This window comes from Glycine soja, chromosome 5 (assembly GCF_004193775.1).
Source record: "Glycine soja cultivar W05 chromosome 5, ASM419377v2, whole genome shotgun sequence".
Taxonomy (NCBI): Eukaryota; Viridiplantae; Streptophyta; class Magnoliopsida; order Fabales; family Fabaceae; genus Glycine; species Glycine soja.
Genome location: NC_041006.1, coordinates 4,533,244 through 4,559,359, shown reverse-complemented (window position 1 = coordinate 4,559,359; position 26,116 = coordinate 4,533,244). Strand labels below are relative to the sequence as shown.

At 34.4% G+C, this 26,116-nt stretch overlaps 2 protein-coding genes and 1 pseudogene across 2 annotated transcripts; 2 read left to right on the top strand and 1 right to left on the bottom strand.

Moving 5' to 3' along the window:
* The first annotated feature begins 11,893 nt into the window (after positions 1 to 11,893).
* LOC114412089 (subtilisin-like protease SBT1.2) lies at positions 11,894 to 14,440 on the top strand. The gene has a single exon (XM_028375866.1). The coding sequence runs from the start codon at positions 12,033 to 12,035 to the stop codon at positions 14,280 to 14,282; it is 2,250 nt and encodes a 749-aa protein (XP_028231667.1). The 5' UTR covers positions 11,894 to 12,032; the 3' UTR covers positions 14,283 to 14,440.
* A 1,054-nt stretch (positions 14,441 to 15,494) lies between these two features.
* On the bottom strand, positions 15,495 to 21,531 carry LOC114413812 (annotated as a pseudogene).
* Positions 21,355 to 25,921, top strand: LOC114412088 (PGR5-like protein 1A, chloroplastic). Its single transcript, XM_028375865.1, has 11 exons — positions 21,355 to 21,704; positions 21,818 to 21,945; positions 22,119 to 22,215; positions 22,322 to 22,422; positions 22,998 to 23,054; positions 23,444 to 23,520; positions 23,758 to 23,809; positions 24,524 to 24,634; positions 24,712 to 24,809; positions 24,939 to 25,014; positions 25,597 to 25,921. Exons 1-10 carry the CDS (start codon positions 21,530 to 21,532, stop codon positions 25,006 to 25,008), a joined length of 966 nt encoding a protein of 321 aa, XP_028231666.1. The 5' UTR covers positions 21,355 to 21,529; the 3' UTR covers positions 25,009 to 25,014; positions 25,597 to 25,921.
* The last annotated feature ends 195 nt before the right edge of the window (positions 25,922 to 26,116 follow it).

Sequence of the window (26,116 nt, the reverse complement as noted above, 5' to 3'; positions counted from 1 at the left end):
ATCTTGTTGTTGTGGTGAAGGTGAAGATGGTTCACCTGGGTCTTCTTCCTCAGCTTCTTCTTGAGGTAGTTGAGCGGGTATAAGAGCGTACTCATCAACTTCAACATCTCGACTGATGACGAGTTTCTTAGTTTGCAAGTTATAGACACGGTAGCCCTTAGAGATATTGCTATACCCAAGGAAGATACCTTGTATAGTCTTGTCTTCAAGCTTGTGCCTCTTCACGTCTGAAATATGAATGTAGCATATAGATCTAAAGACCCTTAGGTGCTTTGCTGATGGCTTCTTCCCGTTCCAAGCTTCAATTGGAGTCTTGTCTTTTACAGCTTAGTTGGACATTTGTTGAGTATGTAAACAGCAGTGTAGACTGCTTCAGCCCAAAATGTGTTAGGCAGTCCCTTCTCCTTGAGCATCGATCTAGCCATCTCCATAACTATGCGATTCTTTCTCTCGGATACTCCATTTTGTTGAGGAGAATATGCGACTGTAAGTTGTCGCTCAATGCCTTCATCCTCATAAAATCTTTCAAACTCGCGAGAGGTGTACTCTTTGCCGCGATCACTTCTTATTCCACTTTGATTTTCAGCAAGGGCCTTGAACTTTTTGAATACTCCAAAGACTTCTGATTTTTCTTTTAGAAAATATACCCATGTTATTCTAGAGAAGTCATCAATGAAGAGTATGAAGTACCTGTTGTTCCCATGTGATGGCGTCCTCATTGGTCCACAAACGTCCGTATGTATCAGCTCCAATAGATCTTTCGCTCTCCATGCTCCGCTTGTTGAGAAAGGAAATCGGTGTTGCTTACCAAGGAGACATCCTTCACACACTTCATTGTTCTCCTTTATGCTTGGAAGATCTCTCATCATGTTCTTCTCATGTAACAACTTCAAGGAATGTGTGTTGAAGTGGCCAAATCTTCGATGCCATAGCCATGAATCATCAACTTGTACCTTCATGGCAATGTTTGTTGCATATTTTAAATTTAGAGGGAAGCTTCTATTGCTCTTATTCATCTTTACTTGGTCTATCTCAGACCTTTTATTTTTGTTGTCTAAGATTTTGCATACACCTCCTTCAAAGTGAAGTGTTTAGCCTCTCTCCATCATTTGGCCAATGCTTAGAAGATTTTCTTTTAGGCTGGGAACTAGTAAGACATCATGGATGAGTAGCGTACCTTTATCTGTCTCCACCATGACAGTGCCTTTGCCTTTTGATTCAACCACACTTCCATTTCCCAGTCGAACTTTGACTTTGACAGACTCATCAATACTTTTGAAAATAGTCTCATCCTTGGCCATGTGATTGCTACATCCACTATCCAAGTACTAGCTTCCTCCCTTTTCTTTTATTGAGTCTTGAGTGGCGTAGAACATACATTGTTCTTGATCATGCTCCTCTGCGATATTGGCTTGATGCCTATTTTTGTTGCGACAATTTTGCTCTACATGCCCGAACTTCTTGCAATGGTTGCATTGTGGCATATTACGGAACCAACAATTTTTCTCTGCATGGCCTTGCCTTTTGCATATATTGCATGGAGGATTTTTATCTATTTTGTTCTTAAGGAAATTCCTAGAACCTTCTCTTCTTCTGGAAGTTTCTCCATAATTTTTCTTTCCTCTATTTTCTTTGTTTTGGGGCTGAAATTTAAACGTTGACTAGAAGACATTTTCAATTGTATCTTCTTTATGCCTATACAGTCTTTGCTCATATGCTTCAAGAGAGCCCACAAGTTCTGTCTCTGATAGAGTGGACAGATCTTTGGTTTCCTCAATCGTTGTCACAATTGGGTCAAACTTTTGGGGCATAGTAATTAGAATTTTCTCAACAATTTTCTTGCCAAGAATATCTTCCCCAAAAGCTCTCATTTGATTAACTATTTCATTAACTTTAGAATAGTAATCTTTAATTGTCTCAGACTCCTTCATCTTCAATAGTTCAAAATCTCTTCTTAGAGATTGAAGTTTAACGGCACGTACCTTAACACTCCCTTGAAACTCCTCCTGCAATGTGTTCCACGCTTCTTTGGCAGTCTTAGCTCCCATAATTCTTGGAAAAATTGGATCAGTCACCGCTTGTTGCAAGGTGAACAATGCCTTTGAATTTTTCTGTTTATTTTTCTTCAACTCTTTTTCTTGAGATGCATTAAGAGTTGAAGTATCCGCGGGAATGGTGAAGCCTTCTTCTATTATGTCCCATAAATCTTGAGATGAAAAATATGTTTCCATTTTAACACGCTAGAAATCATAATTTTCACCATGGAAGATAGGGACATAAATAGTTGACGATTGAGTAGTATTATCCATAGCTTAGAAAAAAATATTATTGGAGTGGGTTAATAGTACAAAGGAAATTTTTGAAGTAGTTGGGAGGATTTTGGAATGGTAGGTAGGTAATGTAACTACGCCCAATGTATGACCGAACGTAGCTCTGATACCACTGTTGGTAGTTAATTAGATGATAGTTGATAGTTGATAGTTGATAGTTTTAGGGAATTGTTTTAGAAAGAAGGCTATGTCATTGATTTCTTGGATTGATCAATTACAACATACCAATTGCCTATTTATAGGCTCAAGTCACCAACCTTTCAATGGTGGTGAATGTTTCTACATTACTTTAGGTTTTTCTAGAGTTTTCATGATAGATTAGTATCATGATAGTTCTAGATTCTTCTATCTTATACATACACTTATAGTTCTAGATTGTTCTACCATATTCATACACACTATAGTTTTAGATTGTTCTATCATATTCATACATATTATATTTAAGAATATTCTAGAAATTTGTAGCAATTTCAACAAAAACAAAATACTCAAATACACGTTCACCATTAATTTAAACTACGATTAACAATAAAAAAATCAAAATCAAAATCAATTTGTCTTACCTTGCCATTCTGCAGTCTTGATCATTCAATTTTAGTTTACAAACAAGATACCTTGAAGGCAGCCTCACCAATCCCAAATCCTTGTCCTTCACCAATTCTCACTGCTAACATTAGCCTTAAGCAAGAGGGCAACAAAGGTTTATAGATGGGGATAGAAGTTGGTATTGTTATAGCTGCAAGTTTCCTTATTTTACGGTTGATTTTGTATTTTAATGTGGAAGAAGGCTAAGGAGGAAAAAAAATTCGAAAATCCACTTTTTGATCTGAGCATGGATGAAGAATTCTAAAAGGACATTAATTGGACCGGAGAACGAATGTTTTGCTCTTGAGTAAATTACACTTGCACTCATTGTGTTTTTGTTAAATTGTACCCGATACTCCTTTTTTTGTTACATTACTTTATATTTTCTTCTATTAATGTTGTTAACTAACATCAATTGAAATATATGAGCACACAAAATTGTCCTAACATTTTGTTAAATAGTCAATGACAAATTAATAATTGATCCTGTGGATGGACCTTTCTTAAGGCAATAAAAAAATTTCCTTTAATATTTGACTCTTACTTCATTATTGCTAACACTTGAAGAAGATGAAGTTCTTGATTCAGACATTATATCAAACACCTAGTTATAAAAAATAAATATTTCAAAGAAACGAGTTATAAACACAAACACAAAAGCAAAACACTAAAATTTGAAATAAAAGACCATATTCAATGAATAGGCATTGTTGGGAACACATCTAGCAAAAACGTAGCAATCAAACGACCCAACACGCATCAAAATAATTGAACTAAGAAGAAGAAGAAGAAGGATGTTAACACATGCATACCAACAAAAAGTTGAATTCACGTCCAATTAGAAAAAAAAAAAAAGGAAAGAGTGCTAAAATATTTTCAGGTTAAAAATGATGTGTCTTGTATGGAGTTAAGAGGAATAAGATGACATTATTTTAGATATAAATTTTCATTAAAAATCATGTGACCAATATGTGTCTATTTTTTGTTAAATTATTAAACGGTGTTAAGGAGGGAGGAGTCTGAGTGTAATGAGAACTAAACAATTAAGGGGTTTTTTGTAGGGTGCAAAAAATGAAGATTATCGGATGCAATTTGAAACAAATGTGGTGAGTGTGAATGTAATTTACTTTTTTACTACTTTAGCGATTGGGCATTTGCTCTAGGGCGCCTTCCTTCTCAAACTATTGGGTGTAAAGTGTTTTTTTAATTAAAAATAAATAATATATATATTATAGAATTAAGATTTTTACATTATTATCAATTAATTAAAAATTGTTTTAGATATGACTTTAAGATAATTAATATAAAATTTTATAAGTTGATCGTATAATTTGTTAGTTTTTTAAATTAAAAAAGATCAAATTAGTTTTAAAATTAGGAAAAAATAAGAAAATTTCTAGACTAATAACTGTGATAAATCACTTTTTGAGTGATATTTTGTATAATCTTTTATACCATTTTGCATGCATTTTATTGAGAAAAGTAAAACTCATGTTTGAACACTAATTTTATATTACAGAAGCACAACCACTCAATTGAGTGAAAAAGTTAAAAAATATACAAATTTATGAAGATTCGAAGACTCTACACTTGATCATGATTGTGATACATTAACCAAGGCTATGATAATTATCACAACCATAATAAAGTGGTAACAACCCTCCAAAACAACGTCAAGATCCGACAATAGTTGTGGTCAACTCATGAGGAGCATGGTCAACCAAAACGAATCAATTCAGAAGGGTCGTAGTCAACTCATGTGGATTATGGTAAACAAAGAGGGTCATAATCAATCCATAATGACCCAAGGCTTGAGTGTCACTATTGACCACGATTGTAGTGTGCCTTTTCATGCAACTATCTTTTGGAATAAGCTACATATAGAGGTCTCTATCTCTGTAAAAATTCATTTTAGATTTTTATTCTTATCCTTTTACAAATTAGAGGGGATCTTGAGGGCTTTTGAAAGCTGAAGAACATGAACAACATTGCTAGGACAAATCGTGGTAATCTTTCCTACCTGTTAGTATGTTTATGTTTACTTTTTATAGGATTTGCTAATTTTGCTCTCCTAGTCCCCCTAGTTTGGAGGTTATGACATAATTACCCATTTGTACTCATTTCCTTATTCTTAATGGAATTCCTCATTGTTTTATGATAATTAATTTTCTTCCTTATTTTAATGTTTATTGGAACCGGGCATTCTAATACTCAATTGATTGCATAGTAGTGACCATCTACATGTAATTGGTAGATATAAGTAGAGATTGCATGATCAAATTGTTTGGGTAATCTCCGATAGATTAGTTAATCTTTAATTAATCATTCCTAGAATTGATTTTTTCATTTGACTTAAATTGATAGATCCATGATCATTACGATATTGATTTAAGGCGAAGATGCCTTGACCTTAATCATAGGCTTTAGTTGATTTTGGGAATCGGTACTTAACTAGGGAAGAAATTTCATTAGGATTAGGATTGGGGGAAAATTAGTACTAGTAAGTCATAACCATCGTCATTCTTATCATCACTTAAACCTCTCTTTATATTCATTTAGTTGCTTTCTTAAAAAGACCAAAACCATAAAAATATTTAAATTCTTTTTTTAATTACCTATATTGTTTTTTTAATAAACTTAACTATTTGAGAATACAACTGGTCTTTTAGGTTCTGTTGTCCATGGCTCATATTTTATGGATTGGACAAATTTATGGCCCACACAAAATGATAGAGTAGAGCGTAAAGGCTACCTGTTGTTGGGTTACAAAGTGGGTTGGGGGTGCGAGTAAAGCTCGCGGTATGTGTAATATTATATGTTGTGATGTAACCCTATTGTTTATGAATAAGAAATAGAAACAATCGCTCTACTCTTGAGGATGTAGGCATACTTGTCGAACCTCGTTAAATCTCTTGTGTTTGCATATGTGTGTGTGATTTCTCTCATATCTTTTAGAATGTCGGTTGTTATTGTTTATGAATATTATATGTTGTGATGTAACCATATTGTTTATGAATAAGAAATAGAAACAATCACTCTACTCTCGAGGATGCACGCATATCTATCGAACCTCGTTAAATCTCTTGTGTTTGCATATGTATGTGTGATTTCTCTCATACCCTTTAGAATATCGATTGTTATTGCTAACAACTGGTATCAGATGACGCTTAACTTTGGGGCCAAATTCAGAGTGGGGAAGTTTGATGGAATTAAGAATTTTGAATTGTAGCAAAGGCGAGTTAAGGATTTGTTGGAACAACAAGGTCTTCTGAAGGCACTGCGCAAATCACAACCTAATAATACAAAGACTTTGGGTTGTAAGGAATTGCAAGAAAGGGTTGTGGCAATCATACGCTTGTGTTTGGCAAATGAGGTTCTCTATCATGTGATGGAGTTGAAGTCTCCAGGGGAGGTATGAAAGAAATTGGAGAGTCAATACATGTTGAAATTGTGGCAAACAAACTATATCTAAAGCAAAAATTGTATGGGCTAAAGATGCATGAGGGTTCAAATCTCCAACAACACGTGAATGCCTTTAATCAGATGATCAATGATCTGGAAAGGCATGATGTAAAGGTGGAGGACGAGGATAAGGCATATATTCTGATATTTTCTTTGCCTTATTCTTATGAACATTTGGTGGCAACCTTAACGTACACGAAAGACTCAATCAGTCTGGAGGTGATATAGGTTGCACTTATGTCTCACTCTCAACGGAGATAGAATGCAGTGTGGATTTTGCAAGGCGATGGTCTATATGTGAAGAGGAAATGAGAATGTTAAAGGACACAAGGCAAGGGTTCTAGTGGTAGACAGAGGGAAAAGGTCAAGTCTAGAGAACACAAAAAACAATGGAGTGCTACAAATGCAACTTGAAGGGGCATTTCAAGAGGGATTAGCCAGAGTTGAAGAAATCTAGTGAAGGGACATCTCGCTCAGCATATGTGGCAAAGACTAATGATTCATACTACTACATTGAAGGAGATGTCTATTACAATGGGGGAGATGTTCTTTTTGGTTCATCCAGTTAGTTGACAAATGCATAAATTCTTGATTCTGGATGTTCTTATTATAATGGGGGAGATGTTCTCTTTGGTTCACGCTTTGTCGTTACCCATATAGACAATTTTGGTAATGTTTATATGGGTAACGACAAAGCATGTATTGTTGTGGAATAGGACATGTACAAATTGATATGGATGATGATGGAGTGAAAATGTTATGTGACGTTTGACATATCCTTGAATTAAGGAAGAATTTGATCTCGCTTGGTACCTTACAGGCCAATGTTTTCAGTTACAAAACTAATGGAGATCGAGATACTCTCGGAGTGTGTAAGGGGGTGTAGATTGTGATGAAAGCACAACGGACTGTAGGAAACATTTACAGATTGTTGGGGAGCACAGTTATAGGCCGAGTTGCATTTGTTGAGTCTGATAATGATGTTACTAAATTTTGGCACTTGCGTTTAGGTCATCTTAGTGATCATGGGATGACAAATCTTCATAAGCGAGGACTTTTGAAAGGAGTTCAGAGTTGCAAGTTAGACTTGTGTGAGAACTATGTGCTTGGGAAACATATCTGAGTACAATTTAAAGCTGTAAAACATACCACCAAGGGCATTATAGATTATGTGCATACTAATGTGTGGGGTCCTACTAGAGATTCTTCCTTGGGTGGTTCTCACTATTTTGAGACATTCATTGATATTTTTCTCGCAAGGTTTGGGTGTACTTCATAAAATAGAAATATGAAGTCTTTGAAAAGTTCAAATTGTGGAAGGCTTAGGTGGAGAACCAGACAAACAGAAAGATCAGGACATCAGGTACTTGAGGTCTGATAATTATACGGAATGCACAGACTCATGGTTCTAGAAATTTTGTGAGGAACATGGCATTAAGAGACATTTCTTAGTGTAGAAAACACCACAACATAATGGTGATGTAGAGAGAATGAATAGGTCCCTTATTGAAAGGGCCCAAAGTCTAAGGTTGCAGGCTGACTGTATGCTTGGTCTGTGATGCTAGTTGGCAAGTGCATCGAGTCACGCAAGTAATATAAAACAGTAAGAACCGAGTATTGTATCCACAGGAAATTTGTTTCACTCAGAAAATGTATATTCAATGAGCAAACATTTTGTGTAAATCAAAAGCAAAGTAAATATCAAGTTGGGTTTTTGTGTGGAAATCTAGTTAACTATAAACTAAATATCTATGGTTTAAGAAGTAAAAACAGTCAAGTAAAAAGCGTTGTGTTGTTCTACTGAATCTACCTTGATGTTGCTATATATTTTTCTCTATTTAATGTTATCTTAGTGTTTTTATGTTGAGAAATTACCCAAACCAAGATCCCTCGAGTGAATGGGCCTAACTCTCTTTAAACCTCGTCCTTGATCCCTCAACAAACTCAGCCTAAAAGAGTTGCATTAAGTCTACTAGATCACTGCACTCCGTTCCTAGACATGCAGTTTTCTAGCTTGCTCTATCAAGTTCTAAGGCTTTAAAGCACTTTTCAATGCTAAAAATCCTAACTATACATACAAATGGGTGATCAAGTCACAAGCATGTAAAAATAAGCATGGATAGAAGCAATGAACACATAAAAACAACATTAAATAGATAGTGAAAGAATATTACATCAAAGGTTCAGCAGAAATCCCCAACCAAGAGATTTAGCCTTCCATTATACGTAATGAGCTTTCAATACAAAGGATAGATTTTGAGGGAAGAAAATGGCTAAGAATGGTTGAGGATGTCTCCTTCAACCTCTACAACCCTAATCTCACTCCTCTAACCTAGACTCTCTTGGTGGCTTCGTTTATGTCACTCTAGCTTCTCCCTTGGCTCTATTTTTCGACTCCTCTCTCTAGTTTTCACTAACTTCAGTGTTTTAAAGACTCATTGACGTTTCAGATTCTGAAGACTTGCTTAGCGAGATTGGCTTGCTAAGTGAGAGTAAGTGAATTTTGGCTTAGCGAGCTGGGCGCGAGAAAAGATAAACAACTCGCTGGGTGAGCACATCTATGACTGGTCCTTTTATAGGGTTTCCGACATGCTAAGCGAGCTGTGTGCCTCGCTTAGCGGATGCCACTCGCTAAGTACATATGTCTCGCTTGGCGAGACACCTACTGCTTGAACCTTCTCTTCTTTTAGCCTGAAATTGAAGTGGTTTCAACATTAATTCACAAAATGAGAGTATCTACTATATAAAATCAAACTAAACATGAAAATATGTACAATTCCTACAAAAAGAACCATAAATTAGGGGAAAGAGACTAATTTCATGTAACTATTTAATACAAAAGTTAGCCATAAATAACGATTAACACTGACCTTTCTAAAGGCCTTTGAGCACAAGCGATGAATATGGCATGCTACCTACTCGATTGATCACCACGAGCATCATTGGATGAGAAAGTTGCAAAGGAAGTTTGGGCAAGTAACCCAGTTGATTTTAATAATTTGAGAATATTTGGATGTCATGCTTTATGCATATAACTAGTGATGAGAGATCTAAACTTGATCCAAAGTCAAAAAAGTGTTTTTCATAGGTTATTCCAAAGGTGTGAAGGGATTCAAGTTTTGAGATTCAGTTTCAAAGAAAATGGTGATCAGTAGGGATACAATATTTGATTAGCAGTCCATGTTGCTAGAGATAGTTGATACAACTATGCCAGTGTTTGATGGAGCTTCCCCTATCTCCATGGAGGTTTAGGTGGACCTGCAACACCTGTCGGTGATTCTTGAGAGGGTAGAACTATGCAATCCAAGACCTGAGGTGACACTGACACTTGAGCATAGACCTGTGAGTCTAAGTGGACCGAATTAGGAGTACAATCTTGTCAAAAATAGAGATCGTCGCATCATTAAACACTATGTCCATTATGGGTTTGAAGAGTTGGCTTCTTTTGCACTTCTAACTAGTGTTGGAAATCCTTCTACCTTTCAAGAGGCTATGAACAACCGGGAGAAAGATAGATGGATGGGTGTTATGGTGGAGGAGATGGAGTCTTTACAGAAGAATCAAATATAGGAGCTAGTTGAGCTTCCTATGGGCAAGAAAGTCATAGGGTGCAAATGGGTGTACTAGAAGAAACCTTCAATATCAGAAAAAGAATGAGAAAAATTTAAGGCTCGCCTAGTAATAAAGGGATATGCACAACAAAAGTGGATTGATTAGGATGAGATTTTCTTCCAAGTCATAAGACACATTTCTATCAAGACGCTGTTAACTTACACTTATTTATTTTAAAAAATTAGTAAACCTTAGTTATACTTTGAGTGTATTTTTAAAAAATGAATAGTTATAGCTTACAAACTTACTCTTTCTAAAAAAAATAGGTGAATATAAATTAGTAAACTTACACACATTTATTAATATACACTCACTTATTTTTCAAGAGTAAATTAGAAAGGTACACTTTAAGTGTATTTTAAGATAAACATATACTCCTGCTAAAAAAAATATGTATAAATTAAAAAATCCATATATATATATATATATATATATATATATATATAATATAACAAAAATATAAATATACATTACTTTTTCATTTTCAGTGACTAATTTTTAATCTTAATATTTCACGTATATCGTTAGGAGTTATTATTTTTTGACTTTCTTAAAATGAGATTGTTATTATTATGTCCCATCACTCATCAATGCTGATTAAAACAACCCAAAACTACTAAAAACAACATTTAACGAGAGAAATTTATGCCATTGCAGTTGCATGACTTAAAACCTTACATTTAAGCACAACTCCCAGTTTTAGTGTGCGTAAAAAAAGTTAATGAGATAGTAAGGGCTGTGTTAGTGCTCTAAGAAGACAAAACAACACAGAGAATATGCCTGAAAACATATTAACGAGAGAAAGGAAACAAGAGAATAAATAGAGAAATGTGCATTATTGTTAAGAAACGGTAGAATTATAAGGAGAATGCTTTTCCACGCGGGTTTTCTCTTCACTGTTGCGTTCCAAGACTCGGTTCAACTGATAGTTCTCCCAATTAATCCTCTTTACAATATGTCTTCCTTTTTAACTGCCCCTTTAATCCTCTATTCTAGATCCTCTCTTCATTAATTAAGCTGGGGTTTAACAGGCTATCGTACAAGTGACTCTTTATTTTTCTATCAATTTGAATGTGAAGCCGTAATTGATGTTTGCACTTCTCTCTTCTATAACTCAACAGAGGAGGTTTATATATGGTAATGAAGATAATAATAACAACAGTGACCTCTTTGGTATTAAGAGCTGAATACGCTAATTGACAAGCCACATATAATATTATTAGCATAATCATACATATGGTGCAAGTTTAATGACCCTTATGTTTAAAATTAAATATTTGCTATATACTCAAAGATAATATGGTGAAGATAATATGTTGCCGGTCGAGGCCTAGCCTTGTTTTGATCTGTCTTCTCACAAAAAAACAACAATCTTACTGTACATGACAATGCATAATTGAACAGTAGTGTATAAAAATCTTTATATATTATCACTTCATTCTAACTAAACTATTTCCACATTTTTTTAAATTTCTTTCTACTTGAAGGGTTGTTAGATTTTGGAAACTGTAATCGCCACTATTCCTGCTGCAGAGCTCTAGAAAGATCAGAAAAATCAAATAAATTATTAATGTTCTTGTTGTAGAACTTCGGTGTGGAATGTTTAACTAGTATATCGCATAGGCCAGTGAAATGAGTTTTGAACAAAAAGAAACCCTTGAAAGGTTATTTAATTTAGAAGGAGGGAAAACAGCTATTTAACATAATGTAGAGCTATGCCGCTCATGCCCGCCTTACACATTACTAATGGTTGCACTTGCACAATACCAATTAATAGTCAACGATGCAGAATAAATAGAATCACAGTACACGGCATATATAACCATGCCGGCCAAGCTCATTACATGCCATCAGTAACACGTTACTCACTAAATGTTATCAGGTCCTCACATGCATATGCCGGCCTTGTACAATCTGTTGAGACTGTACAACATCTAGCTTCCTTATATATATTGATATTGTTGGTGTTTTTAAAGCACAACAAACCAAAGAATCTTTGCCTTTCATTCTTCTTCACCCTCCAGCAGAAAGCTTCTGCTGAACATGGATTCTTTCTTTTTCATTGCTTTCACTTTTGTGTTGAGCTTCCACATTCATTTTGCTCATGGAAATGAACTGAATTCTGCCACAAGCAGTTCAAAAACATATATTATCCATGTGACGGGGCCACAGGGTAAGACACTTGCTCAATCCGAAGATTTAGAGAGCTGGTATCGTTCATTCATGCCACCTACTATTATGAGCTCTGAGGAACAGCCACGAATGATTTATTCATACCGGAATGTGATGAGTGGTTTTGCTGCAAGACTCACTGAAGAAGAGCTGAGATCAGTGCAAAAGAAGAATGGCTTTATTTCTGCGCATCCCGAAAGGATGCTGCATCGTCAAACCACACATACCCCACAATTTTTGGGGTTGCAGCAAGACATGGGATTTTGGAAGGAATCAAACTTCGGAAAGGGAGTAATTGTTGGGGTGGTGGACTCTGGAATCGAGCCTGATCATCCTTCATTCAGTGATGCAGGAATGCCACCACCACCACTCAAATGGAAAGGGAGATGCGAACTTAATGCAACATTTTGTAACAACAAACTAATTGGAGCAAGATCTTTCAACCTGGCTGCGACGGCAATGAAAGGAGCAGATTCACCAATTGATGAGGATGGACATGGGACGCACACATCAAGCACAGCTGCCGGTGCTTTTGTTGATCATGCAGAAGTACTAGGAAATGCCAAAGGAACAGCAGCTGGGATTGCCCCTTACGCTCACCTGGCAATGTACAGAGTATGCTTTGGAGAAGACTGCGCTGAGAGTGATATATTGGCGGCATTGGATGCAGCTGTGGAGGATGGCGTGGATGTAATATCAATATCCCTCGGCCTAAGTGAGCCACCTCCATTTTTCAATGATAGCATTGCAATAGGTGCATTTGCAGCAATGCAGAAGGGAATCTTTGTAAGTTGTGCAGCAGGAAACTCTGGCCCTTTCCATGGCTCCTTAGTTAACGGAGCCCCTTGGGTCCTCACAGTTGGAGCAAGCAATATTGACAGAAGCATTGCAGCAACAGCGAAGCTGGGAAATGGGCAAGAATTTGATGGGGAATCTGTTTTCCAGCCTTCTGATTTTTCTCCAACATTGCTACCCTTGGCATATGCTGGAAAGAATGGCAAACAAGAAGCTGCATTTTGTGCTAATGGGTCCTTGAATGATTGTGATTTCAGAGGCAAGGTTGTTTTGTGTGAGAGAGGAGGAGGTATAGGAAGAATTGCCAAAGGAGAGGAAGTAAAAAGAGTAGGTGGTGCAGCCATGATTCTCATGAATGATGAAAGCAATGGCTTCAGTGTCTTAGCTGATGTGCATGTTCTACCTGCAACACATTTAAGCTACGATTCTGGACTGAAGATTAAAGCCTATATAAATTCCACTGCAATACCTACAGCCACCATTTTATTCAAGGGAACTATAATTGGAAACTCCTTAGCTCCTGCTGTTACATCCTTCTCTTCAAGAGGTCCCAACTTGCCAAGTCCTGGTATTTTGAAACCAGACATCATAGGACCAGGCGTGAACATCCTAGCTGCCTGGCCATTCCCCCTGAATAACGATACTGATTCAAAATCCACTTTCAACATTATGTCTGGCACATCAATGTCATGCCCACATCTTAGTGGCGTAGCTGCTTTGCTCAAAAGCTCTCATCCTCACTGGTCACCAGCTGCCATAAAATCTGCCATAATGACTTCTGCAGACATAATCAATTTTGAACACAAACTCATTGTTGATGAAACACTTTACCCTGCAGATGTCTTTGCCACAGGTTCTGGTCATGTGAATCCATCAAGAGCAAATGATCCCGGATTAGTTTATGATATTCAACCTGATGATTATATACCTTATCTGTGTGGTCTAGGCTATGGTGATACTGAAGTTGGGATCATTGCACACAAAACAATTACGTGCTCTGAGACTTCAAGCATTCCCGAAGGAGAGCTCAACTATCCCTCATTTTCTGTTGTGCTTGGTTCCCCACAGACATTCACAAGGACTGTGACAAATGTGGGTGAGGCCAACTCATCTTATGTTGTCATGGTTATGGCACCAGAAGGGGTTGAAGTGAAGGTCCGACCAAATAACCTTACCTTTTCAGAAGCAAACCAGAAAGAGACATATTCAGTGTCCTTCAGCCGCATAGAGTCTGGTAATGAAACTGCCGAATATGCTCAAGGATTTTTACAATGGGTCTCTGCCAAACACACTGTAAGGAGCCCTATCTTGGTCGACTTTGTATAAGACAATAATGTTACACCAAGCAATACTACAATGGGACCAGTGTTATGGTCAGAGGCACAATAGGCGTTAAGTGGCAAATCTCAACTGTACCACAGCATTTTCTATTCCATTTTCATTCCACCTATGCAATATGGAAAATTTGAATTAGATCTCCAAAAGAGTTTGAATGTTCATTTTAAGTTCAGTCATGAATGTGAAAAATGAAATAGAAAAATAAATTCTCTTTATAGATAAAAAAAAAGTGTCAGCCAACCAAAGAATGAAACATTATTTTGTTAAGAATATGAATGAAATATTAGTTAACTTATGAACAGATGATACAACATTAATAAATTAAAAAAATACTAGGGAGTTAAATAACCATGCTTAATAGAAAATGCAATTATGGGCCAGATATTTCTTTCAACTGAAACTTTCCAAGTAGCAGCCAATTATACAAGACTAACTAGCTAATTGACAAATTTATGTAGATCATCAATTATAAAGATGTTTACACTCATTTGAAGTACTTAGACATAGTTTTCAAGCATAGATTGATCAACCCCAAACTTTAGCAAAACGGCCCCTATTCAAAGATTATAGATACAAGATAAATTATTTATATTTTATGCTATAAACATAAATGCTTTAAAAAAGAATACCCAAAATTAAAATATATTCATAATTGACAATCAAAAGTCATAGTCTAATATTCACCATTAATTTAGGCTATGATTAACAACTATGAAAACTGATCATTGGGACACTGCATATTATATATATATATATAAATCAACATTTCAAAAATTTAAATTGATTATTAAGATTTATATATTCACCTTCTAAAACAAAGTTGTTAAAATTTATAATTTTCATATGATAATGAAGCTTACAAAAAGAATACAAAGCGGACTCATTTCACAATGCAATATTTACAAAAAAAAAATCCCACAATAAGAATCAGTGTCTGATAAGTGTCCAGCCAGGAGTAGGTGTTGGCTCATTCTCTTGGCCCGTGTCCAAGCCATGTTGGAGAGGTGTCTGACCCCAAAAAATGATTTTGTAGTTGCAACACCATGGAGGGCTTCCTAACATGAGTTCAAGGAGTATTCGACAAGAGTCATGTCCGAGTAGTGTCCAACACACCAAAATAGGAATGAAGTTTAAAAATAAAGGAAGATGTTGAAATTTATAGACAAAACTGAGCTGCAACAATAAAGTGTGAAGAATACACTACCCAACATTAAAAAAACAAAGATATTTGAGACATGTCGTGGTTAAGTTGCAGCAGACCAGCAGTTCACAGAGGCTCTGTCCATCACTCCTCTGCCTTGTGAACTGGAAATCAGGCTCATTTTCATGCAATGTATCATCAATCTCAGCAACTGAAGCTGTTTCCCCTTGTCTCTGAATTGGCATTACATCAGATGTGGACAGCATAGCCCCATCTTCCCTTTTGGGTTTGCCAGTTTGTCCAAGACAGATTGCACTGCTTCCATGATTTCACTTTTCATGTCATCACCCCCATCGGATTATTTGCCATAAACTATCAGATATCTGGCTCATTACTTTATCACTGGTCACAAAACAAACAAATCAAAATAAAACTGCCACAATAAGTACACATAGAGACACGACACACCTTAAAAACGCAATTTAGAATTACATAATAGCTAAAGGAGGGGGTAACTCACCCAACTTCTTCATGTATAGCATCAGAAAGTTGTCTAGGTTTCATATTTTCTGCTCCGGCACGATTGAGTGCCACTGACTGCTTCACAAATGAGGCAATATGTTGTCCTAACTCTTCCTGTGATAAATTATTGAATTCAGTATTAGTGACACGCAACCTTATGTTAGTTATGAAATTAAGAAAAACTCAAGGTCGGGCCACTAAACGAAGCTCTAAAAATTCGCCACATTGTTACAGTGTTACTGACAATTACAAATCACAATCAACATGAATAATTTAATATGGTGTTGAAAGTAATGGACAGCCATGAAAAGTGTGATTAACTAATTTTTTCTATCAATTCATTTGATATAAAAACCTAAAATTAAAAGAATGGGAATTAAGAAACGGGGAATCAGGAGGAAATACACGAGGAATAATTGAATATATTTTGATAAAGATTATTACATTATCAATTGAATAATCGGAATTTGAATATTCGTTAATAAATTTTAATAATAAAAAATATATTATATATTATATTTTATAATTATTAGTATTAAAAAAAATGGCTCATATCATTTCACGAAGAATGATGCCATCAATACAAGGTAAAAAATAATAAATTTCAGGACTATTTGTGGTTAGCCTAGCTTGAGCAACCAGATCATTAGCTTGTCTCCTAACAAACTTGACATGAAAAGTTTGGATTATTGGATAGAATATATCTACAGCCTCTTGTGATCATGGAGTCCTCCTCGGAACGTGAATGTTGTCAGTTGCAGTCAGATTCAAATATAACATGCGACATGTCTAATTTCTCTCCCCTTCTAAAACTGGAATGATGATGGGGCCTGAATCATCTCTTCAAATGATGATGGCATCAGCTTTAAGACCATCCCAAAGGTTTTCATTCTGACCTTTCATGATCAAGAGGATTGTCTCTGAAGCTGTCAAATTTAAAAGCTAGTTCAAATTATTTTGATTATTGTGGTTGGTCCTAGATTTGGCATGTGTCTTAAAAACTCAACGATATGGAGGATGACTTGTTTTTTCTATTTTTTTCCATCATAAATTTAATATTCATCAAAATATTTTTATAAGAAATGTTCGTATTAGGAGCAAAAGTGTTGTAACAAGAATGAATTATGATTATAAGATGTTGGTAAAAAGAAAACCTAAAGTTTGAATGCAAGTGCAGGTAAAGTGTGTTGCATAATAAATTGTGTAACAAAGCAGTTAAAGTGTGTAGCATAACACAAGAAAGTTAAAATTCGTAGCAAATTAAAACATTATTGATTATCGATATTAGTAATGATTCTATGATTACCTTAATTAAAACATATACGTGTTCATCATAATAAATTCAATTATTCTAAAAAAGAATATATATTTATTTTAATTACCTTAATTTCTACATTTATATATTTTTAATAAATAAAAAAATTAAATAAAAATTTCAAAGATATTTTGATGAAAAAATAATTAATATGGCATTGCCACATATTTTTTATAAAATAAAATAATGAAAATAAATATAAAGCATGACCGTAAATTTTATTATTATTTATAAATTATTATTTTGATCATTATAATACATATTTACGGTAAATTATTATAAAATAATGATAAAATCATAAATTTAATATATTAGTTACCATATTATATAAAATCAAAATAAATTTAAAACTTAATTATTTAACTGATTAATATAACCAAAATATATACTTATGGGAATCACATTAATCGTCATAATTAAATATAATAATATATCTTTATGAATTAAAAAACAGAAAAATTAAGGTATTAAAGTAAGAAAAAAATGAATATGATGATGTCAGGTGATAAAATCTTTTTTTATTATATATAGTAACTGAATAGTACTTGTGCGATCTACAGGTAAATATGAAAGGAGATTTTTTAGATTTTATAAAAAATTATATTAACAATTTTATTAATTTCCTAAATTTTTGTAAATCAATTCAAATGTTTAACATATGTCACTTATTTATTAATAAGAAACAATAGAAGATAAATGAATCTGAATACTCTTACAACTATAAATTTAATTTTGGTAATATTGAAAAAAAAAATTGTATAAACAAATGGACTACATAAAAAAATCCAAATTATTTTTTTTATCAAAATAACCCAGGTTATTCCATTAATATCATTTTTATGAAAATATACAATTTTACATCCAGTATAAAAAAATATTGAAAACAAAATTAAGTAAATGAATGAAAGAAATGTAAATCTCATAACACATACTTAAATGATTAAAAATCAACATAATATTATATTCACGTTAATTTTTGTTAAATTTGATCATACATCACATTCATTATTTGATAAAAACTATTTCTAAGAAAAATAATTTTAACAATTTTTATATAGTGAAAGTTAGTAAATATGAATTTAATTATTTAATTTCAAATATTCTTAATTTCAATTAAACATTTATAACATCTTTTAGAAATTTATAACAATTTTTAAATAATTAAAGTCACTTAATTTGAAATTACTAATCTACACACAACTATTCTTAGTTTTAAAAATGTATTTATAGTATTTTTAAAATTTTAGGAAAGCATTTATAATGATTTTAAGATAATTGAAATTATTAATTTAAATTCTAACTACTCTCAATTTCAAGGAACCTGTCATAGCATTTTATAAAGTTTCGAATTTTAAAAAAATATTTTTATAATCATGATAAATAATTAAAGTAAGTAAATATTAAATTATTAATTTAACCTGTAATATTTTTAATTTAAAGAAGATATTAATAAAAAATTAAATAATGAAAATTATGAAATTTATGAAATTCAATTTAATTGTTTAATCTTAATAATTTTAGTTTCAAGAGGGAATTTTTAAGAATTTAAATTTTAGAAAAGCATTTACAAAGTTTCAAATAAGCATTTATATAATATAATAATAATAAATTAAATAATTAAATGTAATTTAAAATTTTCTGCTTGGTTTCTTTAATTATCATAAATGCACATTTAATTTTTGTTACTATTTTTATTTACATAAATGATTATATCAATATAATTGGCATGAATCAAAAATATTCTCCTTCCTTTTTATCATAATTTTAAACTTAAAAAAAAGTGGATCATCCTTTTACCAGAGCGTAACACACGTGTACTAACAAGTACAATTAATATTTGTGTTTTATATAATATATTGATTGAATAATTGATGCTACTTTATCCAAATCTTATTTTTATGTGTGATGGTTTGTGAAGCTTTTCAATGATCTGAAAGCATTGTATAAAGATTGAAAAAATAAGGTTTAATTCTTTTGAGTTTTTATTTTTTTACCAAATTTTTAATTAGGCTTCTAAGTTTTTATTCTTTTCATTTAGTCAAAGAACTTTTTTTTTAATTAAGTATTTTTGTCTAATTGTCATTATAGAAAATTAACCACGAGTTATAGTGGACTGGTGCGTTTTTAGAGTGTGTTGTAAATACAACAAAGTTAATTGTGATAGATTCCATAGTGTTTACATCACCTTCAAATCTTTCAACAACAATTTGGTATGAGTTGGGTCTTTTTTCTTTTTTTTTATCAAAGGGAGCCCAAGGCATTACGTATTACCCATAGTTGGGAGAAAATCCCAACAAAATTTTGTCATAGAAGTGGCATGCATCCCACAGGAGGGGAACCAAAAATCATACTAGGTTGAACAAGATTATGAGCCCGATGGGCCATCCAGTCAACAACCATGTTTGCCTAGCGATGCATATGTGAAATCTTCACAGTCCAGTCCCTAAACATAGTCTCAATCCCCTGCAAAACATTACAATTAAACAAATTGACATCTTCCAAATAGTCGTTTTCAATCTAGACACAAAGATGCCTCAAACTCCAAGCATGCTCCAAAGCTGCCAAGATCGCCCAAACCTTAGAGGACAACACCAAGCAACCCCTAAGCTTCTTGAAAAAGTCGGACAACTAGGCTCTTGAAGAGTCTCAAAGAACCCCTCCACAACCCGTTGAAAGACCACCATTAAGCATAAACACGTCTACATTATATACTTCACCTACCCACTAGGTGGAGGTCTCCACTTGAGGAGAGAAGTAGGGGTGGGTAAGCGGACTGATGCACCCCACATAAGGTCCATCTGCATAAATCCGCATTGACAGCGAACTGGACCAGTTTGCTCCACTTTTTACATGAACCAAATAAATAAACTTAGTTTTGTTAGAAATCGCAACAGGGTCCCACTCCTTCTCATTAAAAACACAATTATTTTGAGCTTGCCAAATCGACTAAATAGTAACCTCCGAATAGGGTTTTCCAGTGAGGAGGACCCCTTTCAAGGTTCTTTGCAATCCATTGATGCAGTGACCCCAAAAAGAAACCCTAAAGCATACTAGGAAACTCGAGTAGAAGATCTTGCCTCACATGCCTAGACTGCCCACAGTCCCTTAAGAGATGCAAATCCATTTCAGGCTCCTCAAAACAGATAGGACAAGTATCATAATCTAAAATCCCACAAAGACATCTCTTAACATTTGTTTTAAGGTCGTTATGCATAATGAGTCACAACAAGAACTTAACTCAACGAGGACCTCTCCACTTTCAAATGCACTTCCACCATGCTGAGTTTAAACTAGATCATGTCTCAAACACTGTCCCAGACAGCACCTAGAAAGCAGATTTAATAGAGAACTGCCTGTTAGGGCTAGGGCCCCAGGAAGGAGAATCTTTCCCATCGTCAGGCCCCTCTTGGATTTCATATCAAACCCACTGTGGAAGATACTGCATAAAGCGTATTGGGCTGAGTTAAGATCTCCCAAGCCACAATATGCCAACCCATACTAGTCTCATGATCAATCCAAATGAAATGCCTCTGCAGCCTCTCCACTTCAATGCAAATATACTTAGGAATCAAAATAGATTGCATATAGGAATCACCTAAATAACAAACTGAGCTAAGGTCACCCTCCTAGCAAAGGCCAAGGAGTTTGCCTTCCAGGAAACAAGTCTATAGGATTTGTCTAGGATATAAAAGTACTTATCCTTAATTTTCCTTGAATGCAGAAGGGTCACCCTAAGTATTTTTCCATGTCACTCGTAGTGCAAAAACAGACCAAATTGAAACTATTGCTCAAAAATAAAATCAAGATTCTGAGTTAAGTTCCAAAATGAGTAAATAAAACATAACTTTATCTTTAAAAAAAATTGATGATATATATATACTCTTCAAAATTAGTTAGTATTGATACCACATTTTTTGTGGGCCATCCTTGAAAACCGTGGCGAGCTTAAAGCCAACGCAACACAATAAGGGGCCCACGGAAGATTTTTAGGGGACACGTCATGAGAGACATGTAAGAAACGAACGTAGTAAGCGATATGATGAGGTTGTCAATTAGTGAAACAACGAATGAAGAGAAGGAAGGAGAATAAGCCGTTGCAATTCCCTCCACACGTTCCAGTTACCTTATCTACCACCTCAGCCTTTTCTCTTCACTCTTCCTTTCCCTCCAAACAAACAAAAGCAACCATTACCACCACCACCTTGAACTTTCCCAGTTACACTACCACCACTTTGATTCCAAATAACCACCATCACCATGTTCACGGCTAGTAAACTAGCCTTCACATTAACACCACCTCGTCCATGCACTGCACCCTTGACACCAATCTCTTCAGCTTCTGGTGTTCACCTCATTCAGTTCAATGGCAGGCACTTATGCCTCCGCCAAAGGCTGTTTCTACTTTCTCCTATGGCCACTGCAGATCAACAAGGTCTTAACAATAACATCATATCTCTAAAAGAATCATCTTCGTTGGCCAACTTCTAACAAAAGCTCCTCTCTTTGTCAACTTGTTTTTTTTTTCTTTTTTCTTTTTCCTTTCAGGGAAAGTTGAAGAATTTGAAGATGATTCAAATACTGTTGATAGTAAAATTCTCCCATATTGTAGCATAGACAAAAAAGAGAAGAAATCAATTGGTGAACTTGAGCAGGAATTCCTCCAAGCACTGCAAGTATGCCACCCCCCCCCCCCCCCCCCCACCAGAAGTTTTAAATTTTTTCTGATGTCTTAATAGACTTATATATGTTACGTGTGATCAACTGATGATCATGCAGAAAACAGAAATTAACTTTTTGTGTATGTGAATTTTAATTTTTTTGAGGTTTTGTTTTTTCTATTCAACAGGCATTCTATTATGAGGGAAAGGCTATCATGTCAAATGAAGAGTTTGATAATCTCAAGGAAGAACTCATGTGGGAAGGAAGCAGCGTTGTCATGCTAAGTATGAGGCAACTTCACTCTCAGTAGCTGCAGCTGTTGTTGTCATTGAATTTGTGTTAACGCGGGTGTATTTATCTTTTTTAAGTCTTTGTTGGTTGATTGTACAGGTTCTGATGAGCAAAAATTCCTGGAAGCTTCGATGGCTTATGTGTCTGGAAAACCAATTATGAGTGACAAAGAGTTTGATGAGTTGAAACTGAGGCTAAAGGTTTGCTATTTTCTTTTCATCAATGAAAATTTGAAAGTCGTTTTGTAGCAGATGGTGCATCTTTGAACATGTGTAAATAGATCATCATCTCACTAATAATTGAAGGGAAAAAAAGAGGTAAAGATATATCTTCTAGACTAAATCAATGGTTAAAAACTTTGAGTAGATACTATAACACTATTCTGTTTTTGTTTGCACCAAGAATACCCCCAACGGATAATCGGAGACTAATTCATTTCAAGGCATAAAGATCACTGAAATACATTTTGCCTCTTCCAACAAAGTCTTCTCATACACATGACTAGAAATTGAATCCTTGGTAACATGCTTAAGGAATCTAACTATCTATCAATTGTGTTGGACCTGGGTTGCCTTAACACGTGTTTACCTAAAAGGACAACTGGTACTACAGTTCATGAATTTTTTTACCACATGGGTTTCATTTTGGAAAGCTTACATATGAAATGAAATAACACTCCTAGTTGTTGTATTGATCACTGAAATTGGAATTGCTTTAGTAGCTGAATATCTCCCTCCTTCTGGTATTATTTACTGATCTCGTAACTGTTTTCCAGATAGAAGGGAGTGAAATTGTAGCTGAGGGTCCAAGGTGCAGCCTTCGTAGTAGAAAGGTGAGTGTTAATTTTCAATCTATTCTTTGATTTCAGTTTTACTTGTCAGTTGTAGACTTACAGTTTTATGTGTAGTTGTTCTTTGATTAAATCATTCTTGCAATTATTATTTAGAGGAAGGAGTAGGTAATTTTTCTTGTTTCATTATAAAGAGATTTGTTTTTGAATTAAATCTGATCAATCCCTTGAAGAACTGATCAATCAAATATAAGATCTGTTGTATCACGAAGTACTGACAAGAGATATAGGATGATCTTTACTTGTCAAATCAAATGCTTCTTAGTCATTAGAATTCAGCTTAAGGATTTTATCAAATCATTTGGGATTCATGAATACTTGGATCTGCTCTTTTTAATCTATATTCTTTACTAATTACAGTCAATTTATAGGTTTACAGTGACCTATCTGTTGATTATTTAAAGATGTTGCTGCTGAACGTCCCGGCTACTGTGATTGCATTAGGATTGTAAGTAGTTCTCCTTTCTCTCCTTTCCCTAAATTTTTATTGAGTCAATAGGTTCATATTCTGTCTGCTCCCACATATTTTATAATTTTCATATCAGTATCCACTTTTACTTTTTATTATTTGTCTTTCTTATAAAAGTTTTTTCATCCTAAACGATAGATTGAAGTTACTGTTTGCATATGATTTGTCTTGACTTTTTTGCCTTTAATTTTAATTCTTTTCCTGCTCATTCATTAGGTTCTTCTTCCTTGATGATCTGACTGGATTTGAGATCACATATCTACTAGAGGTATGTTCCCCTCATTTTATCATGCATCTAGCATAGCAAACTGATCGTTTGGATGCAGTTTGATTCCTGAATGTCATAGCATCTGATAGTAATTTTACATTTTTATGGTCCTTTCCTTTCATTATGTTCCATTCCCTTAATTTCAGGATGCTGTTTAAGTGTATATTATTTGATTGTTTATATCTTCAAGTTAGAAAAAAGATGGTTTAAAATGTAGAGTGAACTTTAGAGTGCAAAGTGGAAAACAGATCACCTTGTAACAATTCATAGATTTGTAAAATCTTATTCGATTTTCTCATCAGTGGTTGCCATCTTGCACTTCACTGGCTAAAGTCTAAGCTGGTGGTACACTTTAGAGGATCCAAACTCTCTGTAGTCAAACAAAAAAGAGATTAACTAAGATCTGAAGAGGTACAATGTAATGTGTTGGCTTGATATTGTAACTAAGATTACCAACTGACCATATTCCTCTTTATAAGTACCTTGCCTGGCCACCAACCCTGAAAAACTCGGCATAACTAGTTTGAAATTTGGATCGTCAATGAAACAAGCTTCTTCTATGAGAAATCAGAGATGAGGGGTAACTGAAAACCAAAGCTAACATGATGAGATTGATTCTTCACATCACATAGAAATGAAATAGTTTCTTAAACATTAAAGAATATTATTACAATTAATGCAATTATAACAGATGTTATGAATTGTTGAGTGCAGCTGCCGGAGCCTTTTAGTTTCATTTTCACTTGGTTTGCTGCTGTTCCCCTCATTGTGTGGATAGCTCTGTCACTAACAAATGCCATTGTAAAAGACTTTGTGATTTTAAAGGTATAAATTTTACTAGCAGAGTCTCTTGCAGGTTATACTTAGCTGCTACATATTACTGACATAATTAATTTCTAAAGGGTCCTTGTCCGAACTGCGGTACTGAAAATACCTCTTTCTTTGGGACTATACTCTCAATTTCAAATGGTGGTTCCACCAACACTGTCAAATGCTCCAAGTAAGTTTAAAAATACTGCTTAATAATTAACCATTGTCGCTTCACATGATTCACATTCTCATCACCAAATTGATATTTAATTTATGATATGACATTAATTTAACAATCAAATGCAACTTTTTGACTCAGCTGTGGAACTGCAATGGAATATGATTCAACTACAAGATTGATTACGTTACCGGAAGGAAGTAACGCCTGAGTTGAGGTACATTCCTACGTATACCACCCTTGAACCTCTCTTCTAACTCTATCATTGTGCATATTTTCTGCATATGTAGCACAATAATGTTTAATTTTGTTTTGTATCTAGTTATAAATCCTAGAAGTGAGTTTTTTTTTAAGAGATTTGTTGCTTTGAAGAAATGCAATTGAATGGTGACCTTTCTTTTCATTTTTATATTTACATTTTCCTCTATAATTCAACCTATTCTTCACTGTACATGTCTAGGTAAAGCTTGTCATAGGGATGAGTCTAGACTTCTACTATGTCCATATTCCTCATTAATTTTCATTCCTCCATTACTCACTAGTCACTATATATACCTGACAAGCCTTCATGTGTTTATATGTTTGTGCACTAACTGATTTTGAAAGTTTCTTCATCCCTTGAGAAATTCTAAACTGGATTGACTCTGCAACGTTTAGCATTAAATCTGTTCTATCTCTAATGGGTGCCAAGTGCCGAACTTTATTATAATTAGTGATCCATTATGATGACTTTAACTGTGCAAGGCAATCTATAATGACACCCAGATCATTTACATATTAAATTTGTGTCTACATACAGGTATGCCTGAAAATCATATTTATTGTTCCAGCAATGGGAGATCATTAATAGCAGTTCTTGTGAGAGTGACAAATTTATCATTTAGCAAATTGTGATGTTCTTCCACAAATGATCTTGAAGTCATATGTAATCACTATCACACACAATTGGTGTCATCTCAATTTATGTGTCACCATCCTACTTGTAAGTATATGGGCTTTGTATACTTGTAAGTAATATGGACTTTGTATAGCATACACTGGATTGCCTCTACTTGAAGAGTTGAGTTATGAGGGTGCTTAACACCATCGATGAGTCTAACCTAGAATAACGTGTTTTTATTGCACACTTTTGCAAAATTTTCTTTCTATTGCCTAGGCCAGATCCTATGAACACCAACAACAATAAGGAAAATTGAGAATATTTAAATAATTAAAGCTAACTGACAATAGTATTTCATGCATTCAATTTTGGTCCTTTGAGCTTTACAGAAAATGAATAGACACGCGATCAATGTTTTGAAAATTAGTTCGGACCTACT

Excerpts from the sequence above, each read along its gene's own strand:
- LOC114412089 (XM_028375866.1), top strand. The coding sequence starts at position 12,033 with ATGGATTCTTTCTTTTTCATTGCTTTCACTTTTGTGTTGAGCTTCCAC.
- LOC114412088 (XM_028375865.1), top strand. The coding sequence starts at position 21,530 with ATGTTCACGGCTAGTAAACTAGCCTTCACATTAACACCACCTCGTCCA. Across the intron at positions 22,216-22,321 it reads AAGCAGCGTTGTCATGCTAA|GTTCTGATGAGCAAAAATTC; the intron begins GTATGAGGCAAC and ends TTGATTGTACAG. Across the intron at positions 23,055-23,443 it reads GCAGCCTTCGTAGTAGAAAG|GTTTACAGTGACCTATCTGT; the intron begins GTGAGTGTTAAT and ends GTCAATTTATAG.